The sequence below is a fragment of the Mycteria americana genome, chromosome 3 (assembly GCF_035582795.1).
Source record: "Mycteria americana isolate JAX WOST 10 ecotype Jacksonville Zoo and Gardens chromosome 3, USCA_MyAme_1.0, whole genome shotgun sequence".
NCBI lineage: Eukaryota > Metazoa > Chordata > Aves > Ciconiiformes > Ciconiidae > Mycteria > Mycteria americana.
The window spans coordinates 1,445,437-1,465,474 of NC_134367.1; the positions used below are offsets into that span (position 1 = coordinate 1,445,437).

The following is a 20,038-nucleotide window of genomic DNA, read 5'->3' on the forward strand; positions in this document are numbered from 1 at the left end:
CATGGCGGCCCCACGGCAACCCGAGCGTGCGAGGCCGCGTGCCACGGCGTGGCCGTGAGCCGGACGCGTGACCGCGCCTGCACCGGAGGCCTCGTGGGACGCGGGGAGAGGAGGACGTGGGGCTCCCGGCACCGACCGCAGGCAGCAGCGGGGTCCCGTCCCCTCCGTCCTCTGCCTCCTCGGGCCACGGGGCCACCCCGGGGGAAAGCAGGTCCCCGGGCGGCGAGGGATGCTGCGGCGAAGGCGAGCACGCATCAGCGGGCAAATCAGGCTAAGAGGGGCTTAGACGGAGCTTTTTCGATCGCTGCGCACAGCAGCCTGCCCCTGCGGCCAAGAAAACAAGCCCTGAGTCACGTAGGCTGCCGAGGACGCCTGCCGCCGCTCGGTGGGCAGCCCTCGGAGAGCTTTATGGGGTTATTTTAACCCTTTTTAGATGGGCAAATCTGGGCGTCCCTGGGATCTTCCCGGTGGCGAGGCAGCGGGAAGCCCGAAGCCGTCCCCGGGAGGCAAGGACGGGCGGCGGCGGCACGGTCCCCTGGGACCCCATCCTCGCGGCAGCTCTGGGGCCGGAGCCGTTACCCTTGGGGAGCTTTTTTGGGGGCCCACCCGGGGCATTATAAGACTTTTTTCACCCTTCTCCTTCACACCCCTGGGTTGCACCGGTCCCCTTTTGACCCGCACCCCGTCTCGCCCCAACACCTTGAGCCCAGAGCAGGGGATGCTCCCGGGGTTTCCCCCGTCCGAGACCCAGGACATCCCGGGGGTCACCTCCGGCACGGCCACCCTGTCGCGGCAAGAGGGGGGCAAAAACTTCTTTCCTTGCCCCCCCCCCCCGTGCACGGGGCAGCCCCCAGCCCCACGGGGAGCACCCCAATCGCCCCCAGGACCGTGCTCCTCCCTGCCAGCACCCAAAGCACAGGCTGTCCCCACTCCAGCGGGGACACCGGGGGACACCGGGACATGCCCTGGCCCCTCTTTGAGCCCTGGGGGTGCCGGGGGGACTTTGGGGACAGCCGAGGCACCCAGCCCGCCTGTTTCTTTTCTCACCTTTTAACAGAAGAAAACCAATGTATTTCTAATACTTGACGACCTGTACATACTGTTAGATACCAGAGAGGATATTTATTATAAATGACGCTATCATCGTATCTATAGAAATCTATAAATATCTATCGGAAAGGAGTCCTGGGGGGGGGGAACTCATTGATGACTCCGGGGAATTTCTTTTCGCTCTCTGCATCTTTCTCATCCTAGGGCACCCACGGGGAACCACGCTCCCCCCGGCCAGGTTTCTCTGGTTCTCATGCCAAAGTATATTTGTACCGCTGAGTTACTTTCCTTAGAGAGAGAAATAAAGGCTGGCTCAAACCTCGGCACCGCTTCGGCTCCTTCCCTCGGGCGCTGGGTGAGGACGAGGGGCTGGGAGCGGAGGGTCCCGGTGCCCTGGGACCTCCCCGCGTCGCGGCTCCGTGCCCCATGGCCTTTGCTCTGCGAGGACCGGGACGTGAGAGAATTTCCTCGGGATAAGCCTCTGCCCCCCGCCTGGCTTTTCCCACGGGCGAGGGAGAGGAGAGGCTCAGCTTTGAGCTCTGCCAGGGCTGCAGCGTCCTTTGGTGGGCTCGGTGGGAGAAGGGGCTCGGGCTGCTGGGTAGGGCAGAGCCCCTCGGGGCTCCCCGACCTCTTCCATCCCACCCTCGCCCACTGATGCAAGGCTGGAGGGGTCCCTGCGGCAGCTCTTCCCATGGGAGCCCCCCAAAACCCAGCAGAGCTGTATCCCTCCTGTTCTGGCCCGTAGCAGCATCTCTGCAGCCTTCGCTCCACGGCACGGGCTGGGGACCTCCCTCTGCTCCAGCAACAGCCGAGAAGCGTCCAACGACTGCGAGCGCTTGCGATCTGCTGTGGGACCCGGGGGGGGGGGGGGGACAGGGCTGAGCCCCCCTGTCTTGGGCTGCGTGGGGAAACTGAGGCCCAGACGGGAGATGCACAAAGAGGCGAGCCGGGGGTACCTGGGACGGTGCTGGGCGTCTGGCTCCAGACCTCCAAGGGGATTTGGGCATCGCTGATGGCCAGGGCGCACCAGGATGGGCAGGGACGTGCCACCTGCATGGCTGGGGCCACCGGCAGAGCTCTGGGCTGCTCTCCTGCCTTTAAGTGGATAAAACCTGCTGCCTCCAAAGCCAGGCGAGAGCCGCCGGCTGATCTAATAACGCTAAGCCTGCCAAGAGCAGATCTGGCTCGGCGGCAGCCCATGGAGAGAGGGGCTCATCCGAGCAGCAGCTTTCGCCCTGCCCGAGGGTGCACCCACGGGGATGCGGGAGCGTGGGGGGAGTGGGTGCTTCCCTGGCGTTGGGTGCCTCCGTGAACCCTTCCCTCCTGCCCTGGGATGCGGCTGGAGGGGGTGGAGGCATCCCGCCCTCCTCCTCTGCCTCCCGTGCTCCCCCCCGGGAAGACACGACGCTGAGCTCGCTGGAGCTTTGGTCTGATCCGGTACGACCATTCCCAGGGTGGAACTGGTCCTCCCAGCCGCCAACCGGTGTGTGCACACCCCCCTGGCACCGGGGCAGCTGGGGACAAAGTCACTGGTGGGCTGGGGTGGACCTGCTGGTGACACACGCCCAGGAGCGGTGGAGATGCCGGAAGGTCCTGCTGCCATCCAGAGGGACCTGGAGAGGATGGAGAAGCGGTCAGAGGGGAACTTCATGAAGTTCAACGGGGAGAAATGCAAAGTCCTGCCCCTGGGGAGAAGAACCCCACCTAGCAATGGCCACCCAACTGGAAAGCACCTCGGCAGAAGAGGACCTGGGGGTGCTGGTGGACACCAGGTTGACCATGAGCCAGCGACGTGTCCTCGCTGCGAAGAAGGCTGAGGGTCTCCTGAGCTTCATTAGGCAAAGCGGGTCGAGGGAGGGGATCCTTCCCCTCTGCTCAGCACTGGTGAGGCCACACGTGGTGCTGGGCTCCCCAGTCCACGACGCACAGGGATGTACGGGAGAGAGCCCAGCAAAGGGCCGTGAAGATGGTGGACTGGAGCATCTCTCCTAGGAGGAAAGGCTGAGGGAGCTGGGGAGCAGAGAAGGCTCGGGGGGGTCTCACCACGGCTATAAATACCTGGTGGAGGAAGAGGATGGAGCCAGGCTCTCCCAGTGGTGCCCAGTCACAGGACAAAAGGCCGGGCCACCTCCAGCGGGGCATCCCCAGGGAAAAATCCAACTTTTTTGATTGACTTTCTGGGGAGATGACTAGCCCTGGGGACCCGCAGGGGCTGGTCCCCCCTGGCCAAGCCAGGGCTGTGCAGGCAGGTCCCTGTTGCAGGCAGAGGACGGGGTGGGAGCTGGGCCACCCCCGTGGCAGGGGACCGAGGGGGGTCCGCGACGGAGAACCCCCCGGTGGCAGCCCCAGGGGGGTTGGAGTGCCCGAGGCATCTGCCCCCGCTGCCTCATCCCCTGTCTGGGTGATTTTTCTTTTTTTTCCCCTCTCAAAGCATTTAAATTTTCTTTGTCAGCCGTAGCCCAAATATTTACAGTCCGCTGGAGCGACTTAAAATTCCTCCCTGGTATTAAGCGGAGCGAGCGGCCGCGGGGGAAGCTCAGGACCCTGCGGCCAGGGCTCATCCTGCTGCCTCCTCCAAACCGTGAGGAAGAGGAGGAGAAGGGGTGGGGAGCGAAGGCTGCTAGCCTGGCCAAAACAGGGCCAGGTGGGGGGTGGGAAGCAGGTAGTGAGTGGGGAAAATGGGAGGTTTAAGGGGGGAAAAAACCAAAAGAAATGAAAACTCACGCTGCTCTGGTTCCTAAAGGCGTTTTCAGTAAATAAGGGTTTCATTTTAAAAAAAGCCTCATTAAATGTTTCTGTTTTCCCTTCCCAGTTCATTAAACCCAGTGAAAAGCTCCGGCAGACACTGCTGGCGGGGGGGGAACCTTATTTTTATTACCCCAACCTTTTCCCCACCCCATCCCACGCGTGGCCCCAACATCTCTGTCGCCCCGCACCGGGATCCTCTGGATGCTGAGGGCATCCCGAGGCAGCGGGGGGGCTCGGGACCCCAGGGACAGGGACACGTCGGGGGCCAACCTCCCCCCTCAGTGATCCGAATTTGGGGGGAGGCGTGGGCGAGGTGCCGGGGAGCAGCAATGCGCCCCGGGGGGTGCCAGCGGCGCCGGCTTGGGGACCCTGAGCTGGTGATGGGGACACTGGGGTGACCCCGGGGGTAGAGGGAACCTGGTGGCATCTCCTTGGGCAGCATCGCGTCATCCTCTGTGGCATGACATCACTCCGGGGTGGTGGGGCGATGTCACTCCCTTCCTGACCTCGCTGGAATGGCCGAGCGGGCTTGGGCCTGGGGGCAGCCGGCAGCACCGGAGGCAGCTCCCCGACCCCTGCCCGCAGCCTGAAATTGGGGGTGCCCCACGGAAGAGCCACCCCATCCCTCAGCCAGCGTCGGGGCTGGGCACAGGTTTGCCCAGCGTCAGGGCAGCGGCTTTCAAGACGGCGATGAAGACAAGGTGGAGGCAGGCAGCGGTGTCCCTGCCCACCCCTGCCCACATCTGCCCGCAGCCCCGGGGCAAAGTGCGTGTTTGAAGGTGGGGGAAACCAAATCCCCCCCCCAGGACCGGGTGAACAGGGAGGGATGGGAACGCTCCGGCTGGTGGCCCTGAGCGAGGGGAAACGGGAGCGGAGCCTGGGAGCTGGAGGAATTAAGCGCTCTGTTAATGAGGGGACGGGCCTCGTGGGCTCATTAATTACATGGGGCTGGGGGGCATCTCTGCGGGTGACGGGGGGGTATGTGGATGTGCACTGACCTGCATGGATGCATGCGTGCGGGCAGGAGATGCCACCGTTCCCACCTGCCAGCCCATCCCCGCTCCTCCTGGTCTGCGGCTGCAGAGTGTCCTGGGGTGCTGGGTGTCCCTAATGTCCCGTCTCCTCCCCCCTGGGGACCCCAGACAGCCCCACACAGGTGTCTGTGCGGGGCTGGCACCGGGTGGGCACGCACGTGCCCGTTGTGCATCGTGCAGGGGACTTTGGAAGTCAGCGGCTCTGCCACCGCTCACCCTCATGTCCTTGGGACACTCACCCATCCCAGGGCTGGAGGAGGGGACCAGCATGGGGGCCACAGGGGACCATTCCCAACTGTCCAGCCCAGCTGGCCCAGCCCGTAGCGTCCCCACGGGTGACACCAACGAGTGGCACGGTGCTCGCTGCCCGTGCGGACGCGTGGTCGGGCTCTTCCGGGCACGAGCCGCCCATGGCGGGAGCCTGCCTTCCCCGCCGAGCCCCCCGCCGCCCGCCGCCATCTTATCGCCCGGTATTTTCCAGGGGCGAAGGCTGCGGGGAGGGACGGGGGGGGGACACGGGGGGCGGGGGGTGTTTGTCTTGCTGGCTGGAGCGAGGGGTGATGAGACATGGCCACGCGCTCGGTGGCACCAAGAAGGAGAAGTTGGCAGGGCCGGGAGGAGGCGGCCTGCTTCCTTCGCCCTTTCCCTTCGGACGCGGCCGAGCGGCAGCCGAGGGGTCCCCGCCGGGGGCTTCGGGGTGCGCTTGGGATGCTGCAGGCCTGGGGGGCCCCGAGGCACATCCACAGCCCCAACGGCAGCGGGTGCCAGCGGCTGCTGGGGGTCCCGGTCCCGTGGGGTTTGGGGGGAGCCTCTCTGCCCTGGCCCTGTTTCAGGAGGAGCCCCCCGCCACGAAGGCACCAGAGCCAGCACTCGCTCCCTGCCACACCTCCCCAGGGACACATTTCGGTCCCCTCCCCATCACATCCCTCCCCAGGGACACATTTCGGTCCCCTCCCCATCACATCCCTCCCCAGGGACACATTTCAGTCCCCTCCCCATCACATCCCTCCCCAGGGCCATGTTTCAGTCCCCTCCCCATCACAGCCCTCCCTGGGGACACATTTCGGTCCCCTCCCCATCACATCCCTCCCCGGGGACACATTTCGGTCCCCTCCCCATCACATCCCTCCCCGGGGACACATTTCGGTCCCCTCCCCATCACATCCCTCCCCGGGGACACGTTTCGGTCCCCTCCCCATCACATCCCTCCCCGGGGACACGTTTCGGTCCCCTCCCCATCACATCCCTCCCCGGGGACACGTTTCGGTCCCCCCGCCGCAGCACCCTCGGGGGCGGTGGGGACAGGAGGGGCTGCCCACGCCCGCCCTGCCCGTCCGTGCCCCCCCAGCCGCGGGAAGGGTTAACCGGGCTGGGCGCGGACGGCCTTGGCGAGGGCCCTTGGCGTGGGTTTTTCTCCCCCCGCCGCCTCCCACGGGTCACGGCAGCTGGGCCTGACGTGGATGGAAAAACAATTTATCTCTGGCTGGCGGGGAGGCCCGGGGGGGGGACCGGCAGCGGAGCCGGCTGCCAGGTGTGGAGGGGCCCCCCGGCACCCCTCGGTGGGGGCGGAGGGGGGCTGGGGATCGCGGGTGGGTGGTGAGACCCCGGGGACCCAGGGCTGGCCCCCGGTGGGGCTGGGGGGACACACACTGACCCCCGGGAACCAGCCCCAGCCTGGTGGGCACGGGGGGGCTGGGGGGGCTGTCCTGGAGCTGCGCCCAGGAGTGAGGGCCCTGGCACCCTAGGGTGCCCTGGGGACAGCACCCCCACCCAGCCCCGCAAAGGGTTAGGCTGGGCAGGGCAGGGTTAGTCCGGGCTGGCGTAGCCCGGGCAGGGTTAGCCCGGGCAGGATTTAGCCCGGACAGGGTTTAGCCCGGGCAGGGTTTAGCCCCGGCAGGGTTTAGTCCGGGCAGGGTTAGGCTGGGCAAGGCAGGGTTTAGCCCCGGCCAGGCTTTAGCCCGGGCAGGGTTAGGCTGGGCAGGATTTAGCCCGGGCAAGGTTAGCCCAGGCAGGGTTTAGCCCCGGCCAGGCTTTAGCCCGGGCAGGATTTAGCCTGGGCAGGGTTTAGCCCTGGCACGGTTAGCCCTGGCACGGTTAGCCTGGGCAGGGTTAGCCCGGGCAGGATTTAGCCCGGGCAGGGTTACGCTGGGCAGGATTTAGCCCGGGCAGGGTTTAGCCCCGGCACGGTTAGCCCCGGCACGGTTAGCCCGGGCAGGGTTAGCCCGGGCAGGATTTAGCCCGGGCAGGTTTAGCCCGGCCAGGGTTAGCCCGGGCCGGGCAGCCAGGGAAGGGAACCCCGGCCGGGGCGGGGGGTCGGTCGCCGGGCCCGGGCCCCGGGGCGGCGGGGAGCCCAGCCCTGCACCGCCGGCGCCATCTGCCGGCACCGCCGCGGCGGGGACACGCGTGACACGGGGACGGGGGCACAGCGCCCGCGGGGACGGCGGCACTGCAAGCCCAGCCTGGCAGCGGGGCACCGGGTGACCGCGCCGTAGGGACCGGGGCACCGGGATGCCGGCGCGGGGACCACAGAGGAGCGGCGTGGGGAGCGCGGTCTGCGGGGACGGCGACGCGGGGACGGTGGCACGGCGGCGGCGGGGCGGGCAGCACCAGAGCGGGCAGCACTGGGACAGGCAGCACCGGGACGGGCAGCACCGGGACGGGCAGCACCGGGGACAGGCAGCACCGGGACGGGCAGCACCGGGACGGGCAGCACCGGGGACAGGCAGCACCGGGGACAGGCAGCACCGGGACGGGCAGCACCGGGACGGGCAGCACCGGGGACAGGCAGCACCGGGACAGGCAGCACCGGGACGGGCAGAGGGGCCGGGCCCCGGGGACGGTAGGGCGGGGCCATGGAAGTGTGTGGGCGTGGTTAGAGGCTTCAGGGCGTGGTCATGCATCCCTATGGGCGCGGTTAGACGTTGTTGGGCGGGGCCATGCTTTTTGTGGGCGTGGTTAGAGGCTTCAGGGCGTGGTCATGCATCCCTATGGGCGCGGTTGGACGTTGCGGGGCGGGGTCGTGCGTGTTTGTGGGCGTGGTTAGAGGCTGCGGGGCGTGGTCATGCATCCCTATGGGCGCGGTTGGACGTTGCGGGGCGGGGCCACGCGTGCTTGTGGGCGTGGTTAGGCTCGGCGGGGCGGAGCGGGGCCGGTCAGGGGGCGGGGCGGGGCGGGCGGGGGCGGGGCCGCGCCGGCGGCGGCCCCGGTGCAGGGCGGGAGGCGGCGGCGGGGCCATGGCCTGGTCCCGGTACCAGCTGGGCCTGGCCGCCCTCATGCTGCTCACCGGCTCCATCAACACCTTGGCGGCCAAGTGAGTCCTCCCGGCGGCTGGGGGGGGACCCGCAGCCCCGGGGCTGGGGGCCGGCGGCGGCCCCGGCCCGCCTTGGGCCCGGGGCTGGGCCCACCGCCCTGCCCGGAGCCCTCAGAGCGGCCTGGCCCCGGCCCCGGCCCCCGCCCAGGCCCTGCGCTCCCCCCGGGGGGGTTGGAGCCCGGTCTTCAGGCCCCCGGTCCCCTCCTTCCGTCCCAGCGTTGGTCCCCCGCCGAGCTCCGGGGGTGTCACACCCCGGGGTGGGCTTCGGGTCCCCTCGTGTGGCCTTGGGGACGGCTGCCCTCGGGCCTCCTCCCCGCGGCACCCCCAGCCCCTGGGGGCCCCCGGGGCTGCCCCGGCCCGGGCCACGGTCCAGGCTGAGCCCCAGGACCTGCCCTGTGCCCCCCCCCCCCCCCCCGGCTGGGCAGCTCCCGGCGTGGGGGGCTGCGTTGCACTGGGGGGGGGGCGGGGGGGCAGGTCTGGGCTGTGGGGTGCCCCATAGGGACTGGGGGTGCTGCTGGCTGGGGCCCAGCTTTGGTGAAGGGGGAGGAAGGGGGGGCTGCATGGCCAGGGGAGCAGGGGGTCCCCAGCCCTCTTGCGGGTGCTGCCGAGGGGTGCAGGTCTTTTGCCGTGGGTGCCATGCCCGGCCCCGGGGTGCTGGGGAGGAGCCCCCCAAAACCAGGCTCCCTGCGCCCGCTTCTGCACTCCAGCTCGCCCCAAAAGCCAGGCAGGGGCTGGATTGAGCCCCTTCCCGCAGAGAGCACCCCGGGCAGCTCCCGGCCTTCGCAGCGAGGATGAGGACGCTGTTCCCGAGAGCTGCCCGGGCAAGGCAGACCTGCCGGCCCAGCTCGCCCCAGCGCCACCGGGCACACGCGTGGGCATCAGCGGGGTTTCGCCGGGTGGTCAGGCTCCAACTGGCCCCGGTGTCCCCGGATGGGGAAACTGAGGCACAGAATCCCCGCGGCGCACATGGGAGCGGGGCAGAGCAGAGCCGGGAGATGGCACTGAGCTCTCGGCCGGCTCACGAGACCCGTGTGTGGCCCGACAAAAGCCTCTTGCGAAACACGGACCCGAGCTGGCCGGTGGCGGAGGGGCTGCGGTGTCAGCCGGGGCTGACTCACGCTGAAATCTTGCTGGCCTGGCTGAAAAGCCCCTCACCGAGCGGCAGGGCTGGGGATTGCCTCGGCCTCTGCTCGCGCCCCGTTTCCCCCGGCTCAGCAGGTCTGCGGTGCGGCTGCCGCTCGGCGTCAGCAAAAAGCAGCCGGAGGGGAGCTGGGTGCCTGTCTGCCTGTGTCGGGGTGCGCGGCCACGCTGGGGGGGCCCTGGGAGCAGGCTGGGGTCCCCTCCCCATGTGGCTGGTCCCCGAAAAGGGGAGATCCTTGCCGAGATGGGCCGTGGGGACCTGTGCCACAGCCTGTGCTTAGCTAGCGCTGCCCTCTGTACTTCTTGGAATACCCAAAAGAGGGGGTTTGTGCCCCGAAACCGTGGCCGGGGGGGTGAGCGGTGGTCCTGATCAAGCGAAGGTCCCTGCAATCCAGCGTCCTTTACGGGCCCTGTGTCCCTTAGCCCCCAAGTCTTCAAGGCCGGTGACACAGGGAGGAGGGAAGGGGTTGGGGTGACCCCCCACGATGCTGTCCTGGTCTCCCCGGCAGGAGACGGTGCTGCCTGGCCGGCTCCGGCAGCGACGGGCGTGGGGACACCGGATCGCGGGGCTGTGCGACACGGTGGTGTCCGTTTCCCTGCCTGTCGCTCAGGGCCGGGAGCCGGGCCAGGAGCTGCCGGCAGGTCGGGGCGGCCGCGGCGGTGTCTCCTTCCCCACGGATGTCCTGTCCCCAGAGCCGTCGCCTCGGGACGCTGGTGGCCCAGAGGACGGCCCTGGGCTGGCTCTCGGGGTGCGCTCCAGCTCCCCGCAGCCTCCTGCTCTGACCGTCGCCCTCTCCTCTGTCTCCTAGGTGGGCCGATAACTTCAGCGCGGCCGGCTGCAGCGGGACGGAGGAGCATGGCTTCCAGCACCCCTTCCTGCAGGTGAGCCCCCCGCCCGGGGCAGGACGGGCCTTGCCGGCCGGGCCACCCCCCCCGCCCCTCACCCACCTCTCTCGCAGGCCGTGGGCATGTTCCTGGGGGAATTTTCCTGCCTGGGGGTGTTTTACCTGCTGGTGTGGAGGGATCGGCAGAGGCCGGAGCCCAGCATGGCCCCGTCGCAGCCCTTCAGCCCACTGCTCTTCCTGCCCCCCGCCCTCTGCGACATGACTGGGACCAGCATCATGTACGTGGGTGAGTGCTGGGGACGGGGGCGCCGCCTCCGTCCCCCCTCGCCCTGCGGGGACCTGGCTGTCCCTGGGGCCAGACTTGGCTGTCGGGCTGCAGGACTCCACGGTGCATTCGGTTTTGGGGGAGGACGACCCCGCAGCCGGTTAGAGGGGTCTGAGCCGACCCTTCCCACCCGTGCAGCGAGTTGTGGCAGGGCTCAGTAAGCCCCGTGCCTCGGGGTTCCCGTGGAGCAGGGACGTGGGGCTGTGTCTTGGCACGAGCCTCTCTGCTGCCAGCTCCAAGTGGGGGTGGAAGGGGACGGCGGCTGCCCCTTCCTCTTGTTAATCACTGATCTGCTCTTAATTACTGCAGCAGACCGTTAAGCAGAGGGGCGGTGGCGTTAGCCGGCTCCGGCAGCGTACGCGACTCACGGGTCCGTCTCTTCCTCACGCAGCCCTGAACATGACCAGCGCCTCCAGCTTCCAGATGCTGCGAGGATCCGTCATCATCTTCACCGGGCTCCTCTCCGTGGCCTTCCTGGGCCGCAAGCTGGAGCTGAGCCAGTGGCTGGGCATCCTGGTCACCATCGTGGGGCTGGTGGTGGTGGGGCTGGCTGACCTGCACAGCTCCCACGACCAGAAACACAAGCTCAGCGAGGTGATAACCGGTACGTGGTGGCCCTCGGGGGAGGTGGGATGGCCACGGCGGGGGGAAACGACTCCCCGCAGGGTGCGTGCCTGGCTCTCCGGGCACGGCTCTGCTGCCTTGCCTGTCCGGTGGGCAGGGAGATGGGGGCTCAGCCTCCCCTCCCATCTCGTCTCTCCCCTCCCGTCTCTCCCCTCCCCGCAGGCGACCTGCTCATCGTCATGGCCCAGGTGATCGTCGCCATCCAGATGGTGCTGGAGGAGAAGTTTGTCTACAAGCACGACGTGCACCCGCTGCGGGCCGTCGGCACCGAAGGTCTGTCGCGACATCGGCTGGGGAGGGGGACCGAGCGCTCGAGGGGTGCCGGATCCTGCAAACCCGGCCTGGGGAGGGCTGCTTTGTGCTGCTGTGGGGGTTTGGGTCCCACGGGGCGGGGAGGGGGGGAGACAGGCTTGGAGCCAGCACCCATCTGACACCCACTGGCACCCAGGTTTCTTCGGCTTCATCATCCTGGCCCTGCTGCTGGTGCCCATGTACTACATCCCGGCGGGCAGCTTCAGCGGGAACCCTCGACGGACGCTGGAAGACGCCCTCGACGCCTTCTGCCAGATCGGCCACCGGCCCCTGATCGCCCTGGCCCTGCTTGGTAACATCAGCAGCATCGCCTTCTTCAACTTCGCCGGCATCAGCGTCACCAAGGAGATCAGTGCCACCACCCGCATGGTGCTGGACAGCCTCCGCACCCTCGTCATCTGGGCCGTCAGCCTGGCCGTGGGCTGGGAGACCTTCCACGGCCTGGAGATCTTGGGTTTTGGGGTGCTGCTGGTGGGTGCCGCTCTTTACAACGGCCTGCACCGGCCCCTGCTCGCCTGCCTGCCCTGGCACGTGGAAGAGGCCGGCGGGGCGGCCGAGCGGGAGGGCTTGCTGCGCGGGGAGAACGCGGCCATCAACGGGGAGAGCTGAGCCCCGTGTCCGCCTTGGCCCTGGCGTTTATTTCCCCGGACCATCTCCTCCCCTCCTCAGGAGGGGATCGGCGCGGTGGTGGTGATACCGGCCCCCGTCCCGCTGCTGTTTGCAGGAGAAACCTCTCCCCTGCCTCGCCGCGGGGGCTCCGGGGGGGGTGGCGAGGCCGTGCCTGCCCTTCCCGGGGGGGAGCTGACCCCCAGCCCCTGCCCAGGGGAGACTGAAGCCTCTGCCCCTGTTCCCAAGGGGCTCCGGGGGGTGGTGGGGCTGGGGTTGGGGCGGGCCCCGCTGTTCCCCAACCTGTGTCCCCCCCAATAAAGCACATCTGTCCCTGGCCGGCTCCCGGCGCGTCTGTGCCGGCCGTGGGGAGGGCGCTGGGGGTGACGTGGGGTCCCGGCGGGGCTGGGCTCGGGCCCTCAGGGGCCCTGCTGTCGCTGGCGGGGGGGGGGGTGCTGAGTTCCTGTGTCCCCCCCCCCATCCCAGTGGCCGTGCAGGACGTGGTCCTGGGTGTCCCCAAGGGAAGGAGGGGACCCAGACCTTTTCACACAGGGCGGGGGAGAAGGCAGGGAGCCCCAGCCTCCTTGGGGGGGGCTCCTGCCGGCCCAGGTTTGGGGTGGGGGGCTAGGTCCTGCCCCCCCCCCCCCCCCCCAGCTTGCCTTCCCCCCCCCGTTTCACGATATCTGATGATCACTCCCAGGCGCACGCGGCTGCTTTGTGCAACGTTTATTTGCTTGGCTGGGGGGGGGGGGTACATCCCAAAGAGGCAGAGGAGAGCAGCAGTCGGGTTATTCGACTCTACCTTTATTTTCCGTTTGTCTGGGGCCCGCCGGGGGACCCCGGCAGCGGGCGGGGGGCAGCGCTGGCAGCGTTCGACCCCCTGGCACGGGGACGTGGCGGCGGAGGGGGCTCGGTGGGGCACCGGCGGGGAGCAGGGCCTGGCTACTCTCTGCCGGAGGAAGGATGGGAGGGGGTGAGCCGTGGCGTGGGGCCCCCCCCAGCCCTGCCGTGGGGATAAGGGGGGCGGGGGGGGTCCCCGACTCACATGGCGTTTTGCTTGTAGTGCTGAAGCGCCTGCTCGGCCACGATCTCCATGAACCGGGGGTCGTCCCAGGAGATGTCCCCGGGTACGGTGAGGGACAGCGGCTCCGAATCGAAGAGCTGCACCGTCACCTGCGTGTCGGGGGGGGCCGAGGGGTCCTCGAGGTTGGGAGCTTTGGAGAGGACCTGGAGAGGGGGGAGACAGAGCGGGGAGAGCCCGGCTAGCCCCCGCGCCGGCCCCTCGCCCTGGCACCCGGCCCCGCGGCCGGCTATTGTGCCGAGAAGCGCCCGGTCGGGCGCACAATCGCCTCTTTCTCCCCCTGACCCACTTTCCGTGGCCGCCGGCCCTGCCGTGGCGGGGGGACGGCGGCGGAGGCGGGGGGGCCGGAGCCCTCCGGCCGTGCCGCGGTGCCGGCGGGACTCACCGTGGTGACCTGGAGGAAGCCGTCGGCGCCTTGGCTGAGGTTGGCCAAACGCGAGACCCAGCCGAACTGGCGGTTGAGCTGGTCCAGGAGGCTGGTGGTGTTGAGCATCTCGGCTTGGAAGGCGCGGAGGAGGTCGTCGTAGCGGCGGGTGAAGCGTTCGGCCAGGCGCAGCGCGTCCTCCAACTGCTCCCGCAGCTGGCTCTGGGCAGGGTCCGTCTGCCAGCAGTCTGGGGGGGGGGGGGGGGGCATCAGGGGGTGCCGGGGCTCACCCCCGGTCCTCGTGCGTGCCCCCCTTGCACCCCACTGTGTCTCATCCCCCCCGACCCCGGTGCGTGCCCCCCCTTGTACCCCACTACGTCTCATCCCATCACCCCCAACCCCGGTGCGTGTCCCCCCTTGCACCCCACTGCGTCTCATCCCCCGACCCCGGTGCGTGCACCCCCTTGTACCCCACTGCGTCTCATCCCGTCACCCCCACCCCCGGTGCGTGCCCCCCCTTGCACCCTGCCACATCTCACCCCGTCACCCACAACCCTGGTGCGTGCCCCCCGTTGCACCCCACCACATCGCATCCCCCCAACCCCGGTGCGTGCACCCCCTTGTACCCCACTATGTCTCATCCCATCACCCCCGACCCCGGTGCGTGCACCCCCTTGCACCCCACTGCATCTCATCCCGTCACCCCTGGTCCTGGTGCACGCACCCCACTGTGTCTCATCCCCCCAACCCCGGTGTGTGCCCCCCCTTGCACCCCACCGCATCTCATCCCCCCACCCCTGGTGCACGCACCCCCTTGCACCCCACTGCATCTCATCCCCCACCTCTGGTGCGTGCCCCCCCCTTGCACCCCACCACATCTCTTGCCGTCACCCCCAACCCCGGTGTGTGCCCCCCCCTTGCACCCCACTGTGTCTCATCCCCCCCGACCCCAGTGCGTACACCCCCTTGTACCCTACTGCATCTCATCCCGTCACCCCCGGCCCTGGTGCGTGCCCCCCCTTGCACCCCACCACATCTCTTGCCGTCACCCCCAACCCCGGTGCGTGCCCCCCCTTGCACCCCACCGCATCTCATCCCCTACCCGTGTCCCTCCTGCCCTCCCTGCCCACGGTCCCCGGCCCACCCCCGGCTCACCCACGGAGAGGATCTCCCGGCACTTCTCGCACTCATCCCGCATCCGCAGGCAGCCGGCCGAGTTACGCCGGATCTCCCGACACACCATGCGCTCGTCGCTGAAGTTACGGGACTCTGCGGAGAGCCCAGCCCGGCCTCAGCACCCCAGAACACCACGGGGCGGGAGCAGTGCCCCAGACCCCCGACCGCGGGGCAGAGCTGCGGGGCTGGCCTCGGCCAACCCCCCGGGGTGCCGCGGGGAGACATAAAAGTGCTTTTTCCGGGGAATCTGGACCCCCCCCCAGCTGTTTTTTCCCGAAGCAAAGCGCTCCCTGCCAACCTCTGTTTCGAAATCGCCCTTTTCCCAGCCGCCCGAGCCGGGGCTGCGGTGGCAGACGGTGACGGCACCGGCAGCCGGGCTGCAACCGGTGCTGCCCACCCAAAACAAACACCTTCCCGGGCACGGCGGCGGCTTCGGCAGCCAAGATTTGGGAGGGGGGTCAAAAAACCCAAAAACCCAGCCCAGCTCTGCAAACAGCGGAGCCTGTGATTCCTGGGCTCCCCTGGGGATTCTCTGATGTGTGGTAGTAGGGCTGAGCTCATCCTCTACGTTAGTCACCCCCTAATAAGAAGGAAGGGGGGGGGGAGATGCCGGGAAGCCTGGCCGTAAACCTGCTGCTTCCAGCCAAATTGGGGAGCCCACGACACCCGGCCCGCGGCGAGCACCCTACCTGGGGCAAAGCCACCCAACGGGTGCTCCCAGCCGCCCTGCACCTCCTCCAGCATCCGCTGCGTCATCTCGAAGAGCGGCTGGAAGAGGTGGTGGAAGCCGTGGTGGGGATGCTGGAAGAAGGGATGCAGCTCCCGGGAAAGCCTCTCGCTGCGCGGGGGGAAGCGGACCCGCTGGACGGGAGGGCGGAAAGCCTCGCGGAAACCGCCGAAGGGTGCTCGGAAGAAGGGATACATGCGGCCGTAGACCTGGGTGCTGTCCTGGAAGATGTCATCCACCCCATCCTCCAGCAACCCGAAACGTTCTTCCAGGTCCTCGAACTGCCGCTCCTGCCGCTGGTCCCGCTCCAGCAGCGAGTCGATGCGCTCGCCGTTCACCCAGATGGAGAAGGGCGAGGAACGGTTGAGGAATTCCTCCAGCTGCCGGGCAGGGGGGCAGGATCAGGCCAAAATTCCCCCCGCAAATACACCCCTCAGCGTCGCCGGGGGCTGCGGGACCACTCACCTGCCGCCCCACCAGCCCCGAGCCGCTGTGGCACGTGCGGGAGTAGAAGCGCATGCAGGTGTGCTTGAGGCAGGGCTTGCACTCTTCCCAGAGGGCCAGCATCGTCTCGTTGCACACCTCCTGCTTCGCCGCCAGCTGCTGCTCCTTCTCCCGGGCTAGCTGCACCGCCTCCTGCAAGGCACCCGCATCCAGCCCCGAGGGCATCCCCCTGCTCCCCGGGCACGTGGATCCGGGGTACGGCATCCCCCCGAGCCCTTCGGCTGCACCCGGTCGGGCGCGGGGCTATCCCAGCCCGGCCGGGGGCTCCGGGTACCAGGCTCAGAGCGACCACCCTCCTCATCCTCGCTCACCTCCTTCCTCCTCTTGGTCTCCTCCAGCGTGTGCAGGATGGCTCGGTGGTCCTTACTGGTCTTATCCATGAGGGTCTTCATCTGCTTCACCCCGTTGATGGCGTTTTCCACCTCCGTGTCGATGTATTTGCTGCCGGCTGCCGACATCTCTGGGGCGGGGGGAGGAAGAGCATCCCTCGGCCGGCTGCTCGAGCCCCGCCAGCGCACGCAAATATTTGCGGGTGCGGAGTCCCGTTCGCTCGATTCCAGTTCACAGAACTCAAGAAAAGTGACCCAAAATCTCGCCGGGGCCGGGGTCCTGTCTCCCTGCCCGCCACCCCCCCACTATTTGGGCAGCGCTGCCCCCGAGTCCCCGGCTGCCCCCCGGGAACGGCCTTGTGCCGGGGCGGCCGTCGCCAGAGCCGTGCCCACGCCGGCCCTCGGGGACGTCTGAGGGCAGGATCTTCCTTTCTAGCCCCCCCAAAAAGCATCCAGCCCCAACCCCGGCTTCGCAGCCCCCCCCCGGGATGATGCTCTGTGCCCCCTCCAGCCACCCGAGTGCCCCATCCCGTCCCGTCCCCGTGGGCACAGCGCTCCCCCGCCCCACAGCCGGCCCGTTTGCTCCCCCAGCCTGCAGGGAACAACACACCCCCCCACCCCCCCCCACCCAAATAAAAAGCTGTGCCCCCCCCCCTCCAACCCCGTGGGTCCTGCATCCTCCCCACCCAGCGCTGCCCTGGGTGCCGCCCTGGCCCACGGCACCCACCCGGGCTGCCCCCCACCCTGCAGCCCCCCCACTCACGCTTGAGCTCGCTGGGGGGGACGAGGGCCTGGCCCCCCTCCCAGGGGAGCAGGAGGCCGAGCAGCGAGAGCAGCAGCAGGGCCATGGTCCCGTCCTGGAGGCAGCTGCCTGCGCAGGCAGAGCGGGGGCTCAGGGCAGGATCCGGCCCCCCCAACTCCAGACACGGGGCTCTGAGTCAGCAGCAGGGACCAGCCCCCCCCCCCCGCCCCCCGGGCACGATTTTGGGGACACAGAGATGGTTGAGCTAATGCCACGTTACCCAGCGGAGCGGGGGCTGCAGCCCGTCCCCGGGAGGGGGTCCCTGGGCAGCGGGGTCCCACTCAAAGCCCCGGATGGGGGGGGCCGGGATGCGGAGCCCTGTGTCGTCCCCCCCCGCCCGCCTGCCTGCGGGACAAACAAGCCCCAGGCCCGGGGCCAGGCGAGGCGGGCGGCCAAGGCAGTGACCGGGCACGGATTTCCCCCCGCCACGGGAGCCAGCGCTGCCTTTCTTCTCCCCGGGCCCCCCCCGAGAGATGGAGAGGGGCTGGGGAGGGGGGGCTGCAAGGGTGGGGGGGCAAAGCTGGGACAGGGCTGGGCTCCTGCCAGCTGCAGGCAGGGATGGGCAGGGATAGGCACCGCCAGCAGGACCCCGGCCCCCCGAGAAGGGTGCCGCGGCCGAGGCACCCAGCGCTGGCACCCCCAGCTCAGCCCCCCCCCAGGGTTGTGCAATACCCAGCCGCAGCGGGGCTACCAACCCCCCCCCCCAAAGAAAAAAAAAAGAAAAAAAAAAAGCTTGTGCAGTGGCCCAGCGGCCGTGGGGCTCTGCCCCCCCCAGCAGCGCTGGCCCGGTGCCCCGCAGCACTGCAGCACCCATTGCAGCACCGGCTGCGGGCACCGCTGCAGCCCCCCGGCACTGCTGCCCCCCCCAAGTGCTGCACCCCCCCAAATACCCCCCCCAGCCCAGCCCAGCTCCATCCCGCCCGGCCCAGGGCATTGTGGGAAACTCCTGCCCGATGGGATGAGCATCCGCCCGCTGCATCACCTCCCCCAGCAGAGCCCGGAGGTGCGGGGGGCACCCCGGGGTGCCCAGCACCCACCTCTGCCCCACAGCGGGTCCCCCACACCCAGGGGTGGCCATGGCCCCCCCTTGGCTGGCCCCCAGGCATGACCCCAAACCGAGGCCCCCACCCATCCCACCCCACTGCACCCCAGGGAGGGCAGGGGCACCCCGGGGGGTCCCTGTGGGGAAGGGAAGGGAAGGGAAGGGAAGGGAAGGGAAGGGAAGGGAAGGGAAGGGAAGGGAAGGGAAGGGAAGGGAAGGGAAGGGAAGGGAAGGGAAGGGAAGGGAAGGGAAGGGAAGGGAAGGGAAGGGAAGGGAAGGGAAGGGAAGGGAAGGGAAGGGAAGGGAAGGGAAGGGAAGGGAAGGGAAGGGAAGGGAAGGGAAGGGAAGGGAAGGGAAGGGAAGGGAAGGGAAGGGAAGGGAAGGGAAGGGAAGGGAAGGGAAGGGAAGGGAAGGGAAGGGAAGGGAAGGGAAGGGAAGGGAAGGGAAGGGAAGGGAAGGGAAGGGAAGGGAAGGGAAGGGAAGGGAAGGGAAGGGAAGGGAAGGGAAGGGAAGGGAAGGGAAGGGAAGGGAAGGGAAGGGCAGAAGGAGCCGTACCTGCGGTTGGCACCCCAGCCGCCCTGGCGAGCTCCGCCGCGGCCGCCCGCCCCCGCCCGCCCCTATTTATCCGGCCGCGGCGCTGCGGGTCCGCCCCGCTCCGGCCCCGGAGCTTTCTGGAACCGGCGGGACCGGCCCCGGCCCGGCCCGCCCCCCCCCGGTGCCCCCCCCCGCCCCCCCGGTACGCGGCGCCCCGACGCCGCGGGGATGGGCGCGGTGCCGCTCGGCAGCGCCTCCCACCCCCCCCCCCCTCCGCGGGTGGGCATCGCCCTCCCAAAACGGGGCGTGGGGCGGGGGGGGGCGGTTTGCACCCTCCCCGGGGTCCCCAGGGCACCCAAAATCCGGGTGCTGCAATGTGGGGGGTAAAACCTGGCCGGACGCTGCGCACCCCCAAACCACACCCGGGGACCCCCACTCCCCCTCCCCTGGGGGTGCTGCGGCTGCGGGGGGGGGGGGGGGGGGCTGGTGCGAACGGGGCATCCCCTTCCCACTCGCGACCGCCTACCCAGCGGGGGCTGCGTGGGACCTCCCCTCCCCCAGACCTGCAACATCCCCCACTGCCACGGGGGAAACTGAGGCACGGCCCCCCCCCTCCTTCTCCGCTCCCGGCCATGGCCCCCCCCCGGCCCGAAACCGCAGCCTCCCCCCCCTTCCCCGCTGCCCATTACGGCCCAGTGCAAAAATGCACCTGGGGGAACTGGGGGAACTGGTTGGGGCCCAGCAAGGGGCGGGGCACAGGGGCTGGGAAGCTGCCCCCCCCCCCCCCCGCCACGCCACGCCAGGAGGAGGGAGCAGCCCACGGCCCCGCGGGACAGGAGCCCCCGCCTGGGGAGCGCTCCCCAGCCCGGCTGCGGCGCCCGCGCGGGACGGTGCCTGGTACGGGCCTCGCGTGGGGGAGAGGGAGCCACGCGTGTGCTCCCGGGGCCGTGTGCGGGACACGCGTGGGCACGGGGGTGCACGGGGGTGCGCGCTCCATGTGCGGGAGGCGTGGGTGCGTGTTCTCCGGGGGCCGTGTGCGGGACACGCGTGGGCACGGGGGTGCCAGCTCCCCCGGGGCGTGGGTGGGACCTGGGGTGCACGCTGGCCCCAGACCCTATAGGGGCTGGTGGGGGGGGGGGGGTGTCTCTCCCCTCTGCCTCAATCCACGTCTCGGGAGCCCCACGGGGGGTGGGAGCTGGCCTGGGCCAGCGATGGCCGCGGGGAAGGTGGGGGCAGGCTCTGGGGGTGAGGGGGGGCTGGTGCCCCCCTTTCCCAGGGCTTCACACCCCGCCCTGCTCCCCGCAGCCCCGCCGCACGTGGAAGAGGGGACATCTCCGTGGAAGAGGGGACATCTCCGTGGAAGAGGGGGACGTCTCCGTGGAAGAGGGGACATCTCCGGAGCAGCAGCCATATCGGCTGTGACCTTGCTGCCATCCTCCCCCTGAGAGAGGCCCGACCAACCTTCCTCTTCCTCCCCCAGCTTCC

At 69.4% G+C, this 20,038-nt stretch overlaps 2 protein-coding genes across 2 annotated transcripts; one reads left to right on the plus strand and one right to left on the minus strand.

Annotated features, from left to right (window-relative positions):
• Positions 1-8,010: 8,010 nt before the first annotated feature.
• SLC35F6 (solute carrier family 35 member F6) lies at positions 8,011-12,338 on the plus strand. The gene is made up of 6 exons (XM_075497593.1): positions 8,011-8,142; positions 10,092-10,164; positions 10,242-10,413; positions 10,844-11,056; positions 11,239-11,349; positions 11,525-12,338. The coding sequence occupies exons 1-6, from the start codon at positions 8,066-8,068 to the stop codon at positions 11,995-11,997; spliced, it is 1,119 nt and encodes a 372-aa protein (XP_075353708.1). The 5' UTR covers positions 8,011-8,065; the 3' UTR covers positions 11,998-12,338.
• Positions 12,339-12,777: 439 nt separating this feature from the next.
• On the minus strand, positions 12,778-18,671 carry CLU (clusterin). The gene is made up of 9 exons (XM_075497594.1): positions 18,575-18,671; positions 16,939-17,046; positions 16,158-16,306; positions 15,808-15,978; positions 15,305-15,722; positions 14,595-14,708; positions 13,461-13,687; positions 13,040-13,221; positions 12,778-12,943 (listed from the first exon to the last, which is right to left on the minus strand). Exons 2-9 carry the CDS (start codon positions 17,021-17,023, stop codon positions 12,937-12,939), a joined length of 1,353 nt encoding a protein of 450 aa, XP_075353709.1. The 5' UTR covers positions 17,024-17,046; positions 18,575-18,671; the 3' UTR covers positions 12,778-12,936.
• Positions 18,672-20,038: the final 1,367 nt, after the last annotated feature.

What these genes read in the sequence shown, in the direction of transcription:
- SLC35F6 (XM_075497593.1), top strand. Translation starts at nt 8,066, where the DNA reads ATGGCCTGGTCCCGGTACCAGCTGGGCCTGGCCGCCCTCATGCTGCTC. An exon ending in ATCAACACCTTGGCGGCCAA is followed by an intron (nt 8,143 to 10,091) that starts GTGAGTCCTCCC and finishes TCTGTCTCCTAG; the next exon opens with GTGGGCCGATAACTTCAGCG. An exon ending in GCTCAGCGAGGTGATAACCG is followed by an intron (nt 11,057 to 11,238) that starts GTACGTGGTGGC and finishes CCCTCCCCGCAG; the next exon opens with GCGACCTGCTCATCGTCATG.
- CLU (XM_075497594.1), bottom strand. Translation starts at nt 17,023, where the DNA reads ATGGCCCTGCTGCTGCTCTCGCTGCTCGGCCTCCTGCTCCCCTGGGAG. An exon ending in GTTGGGTGGCTTTGCCCCAG is followed by an intron (nt 14,709 to 15,304) that starts GTAGGGTGCTCG and finishes GGCTCTCCGCAG; the next exon opens with AGTCCCGTAACTTCAGCGAC. An exon ending in CCGGGAGATCCTCTCCGTGG is followed by an intron (nt 13,688 to 14,594) that starts GTGAGCCGGGGG and finishes CCCCCCCCCCAG; the next exon opens with ACTGCTGGCAGACGGACCCT.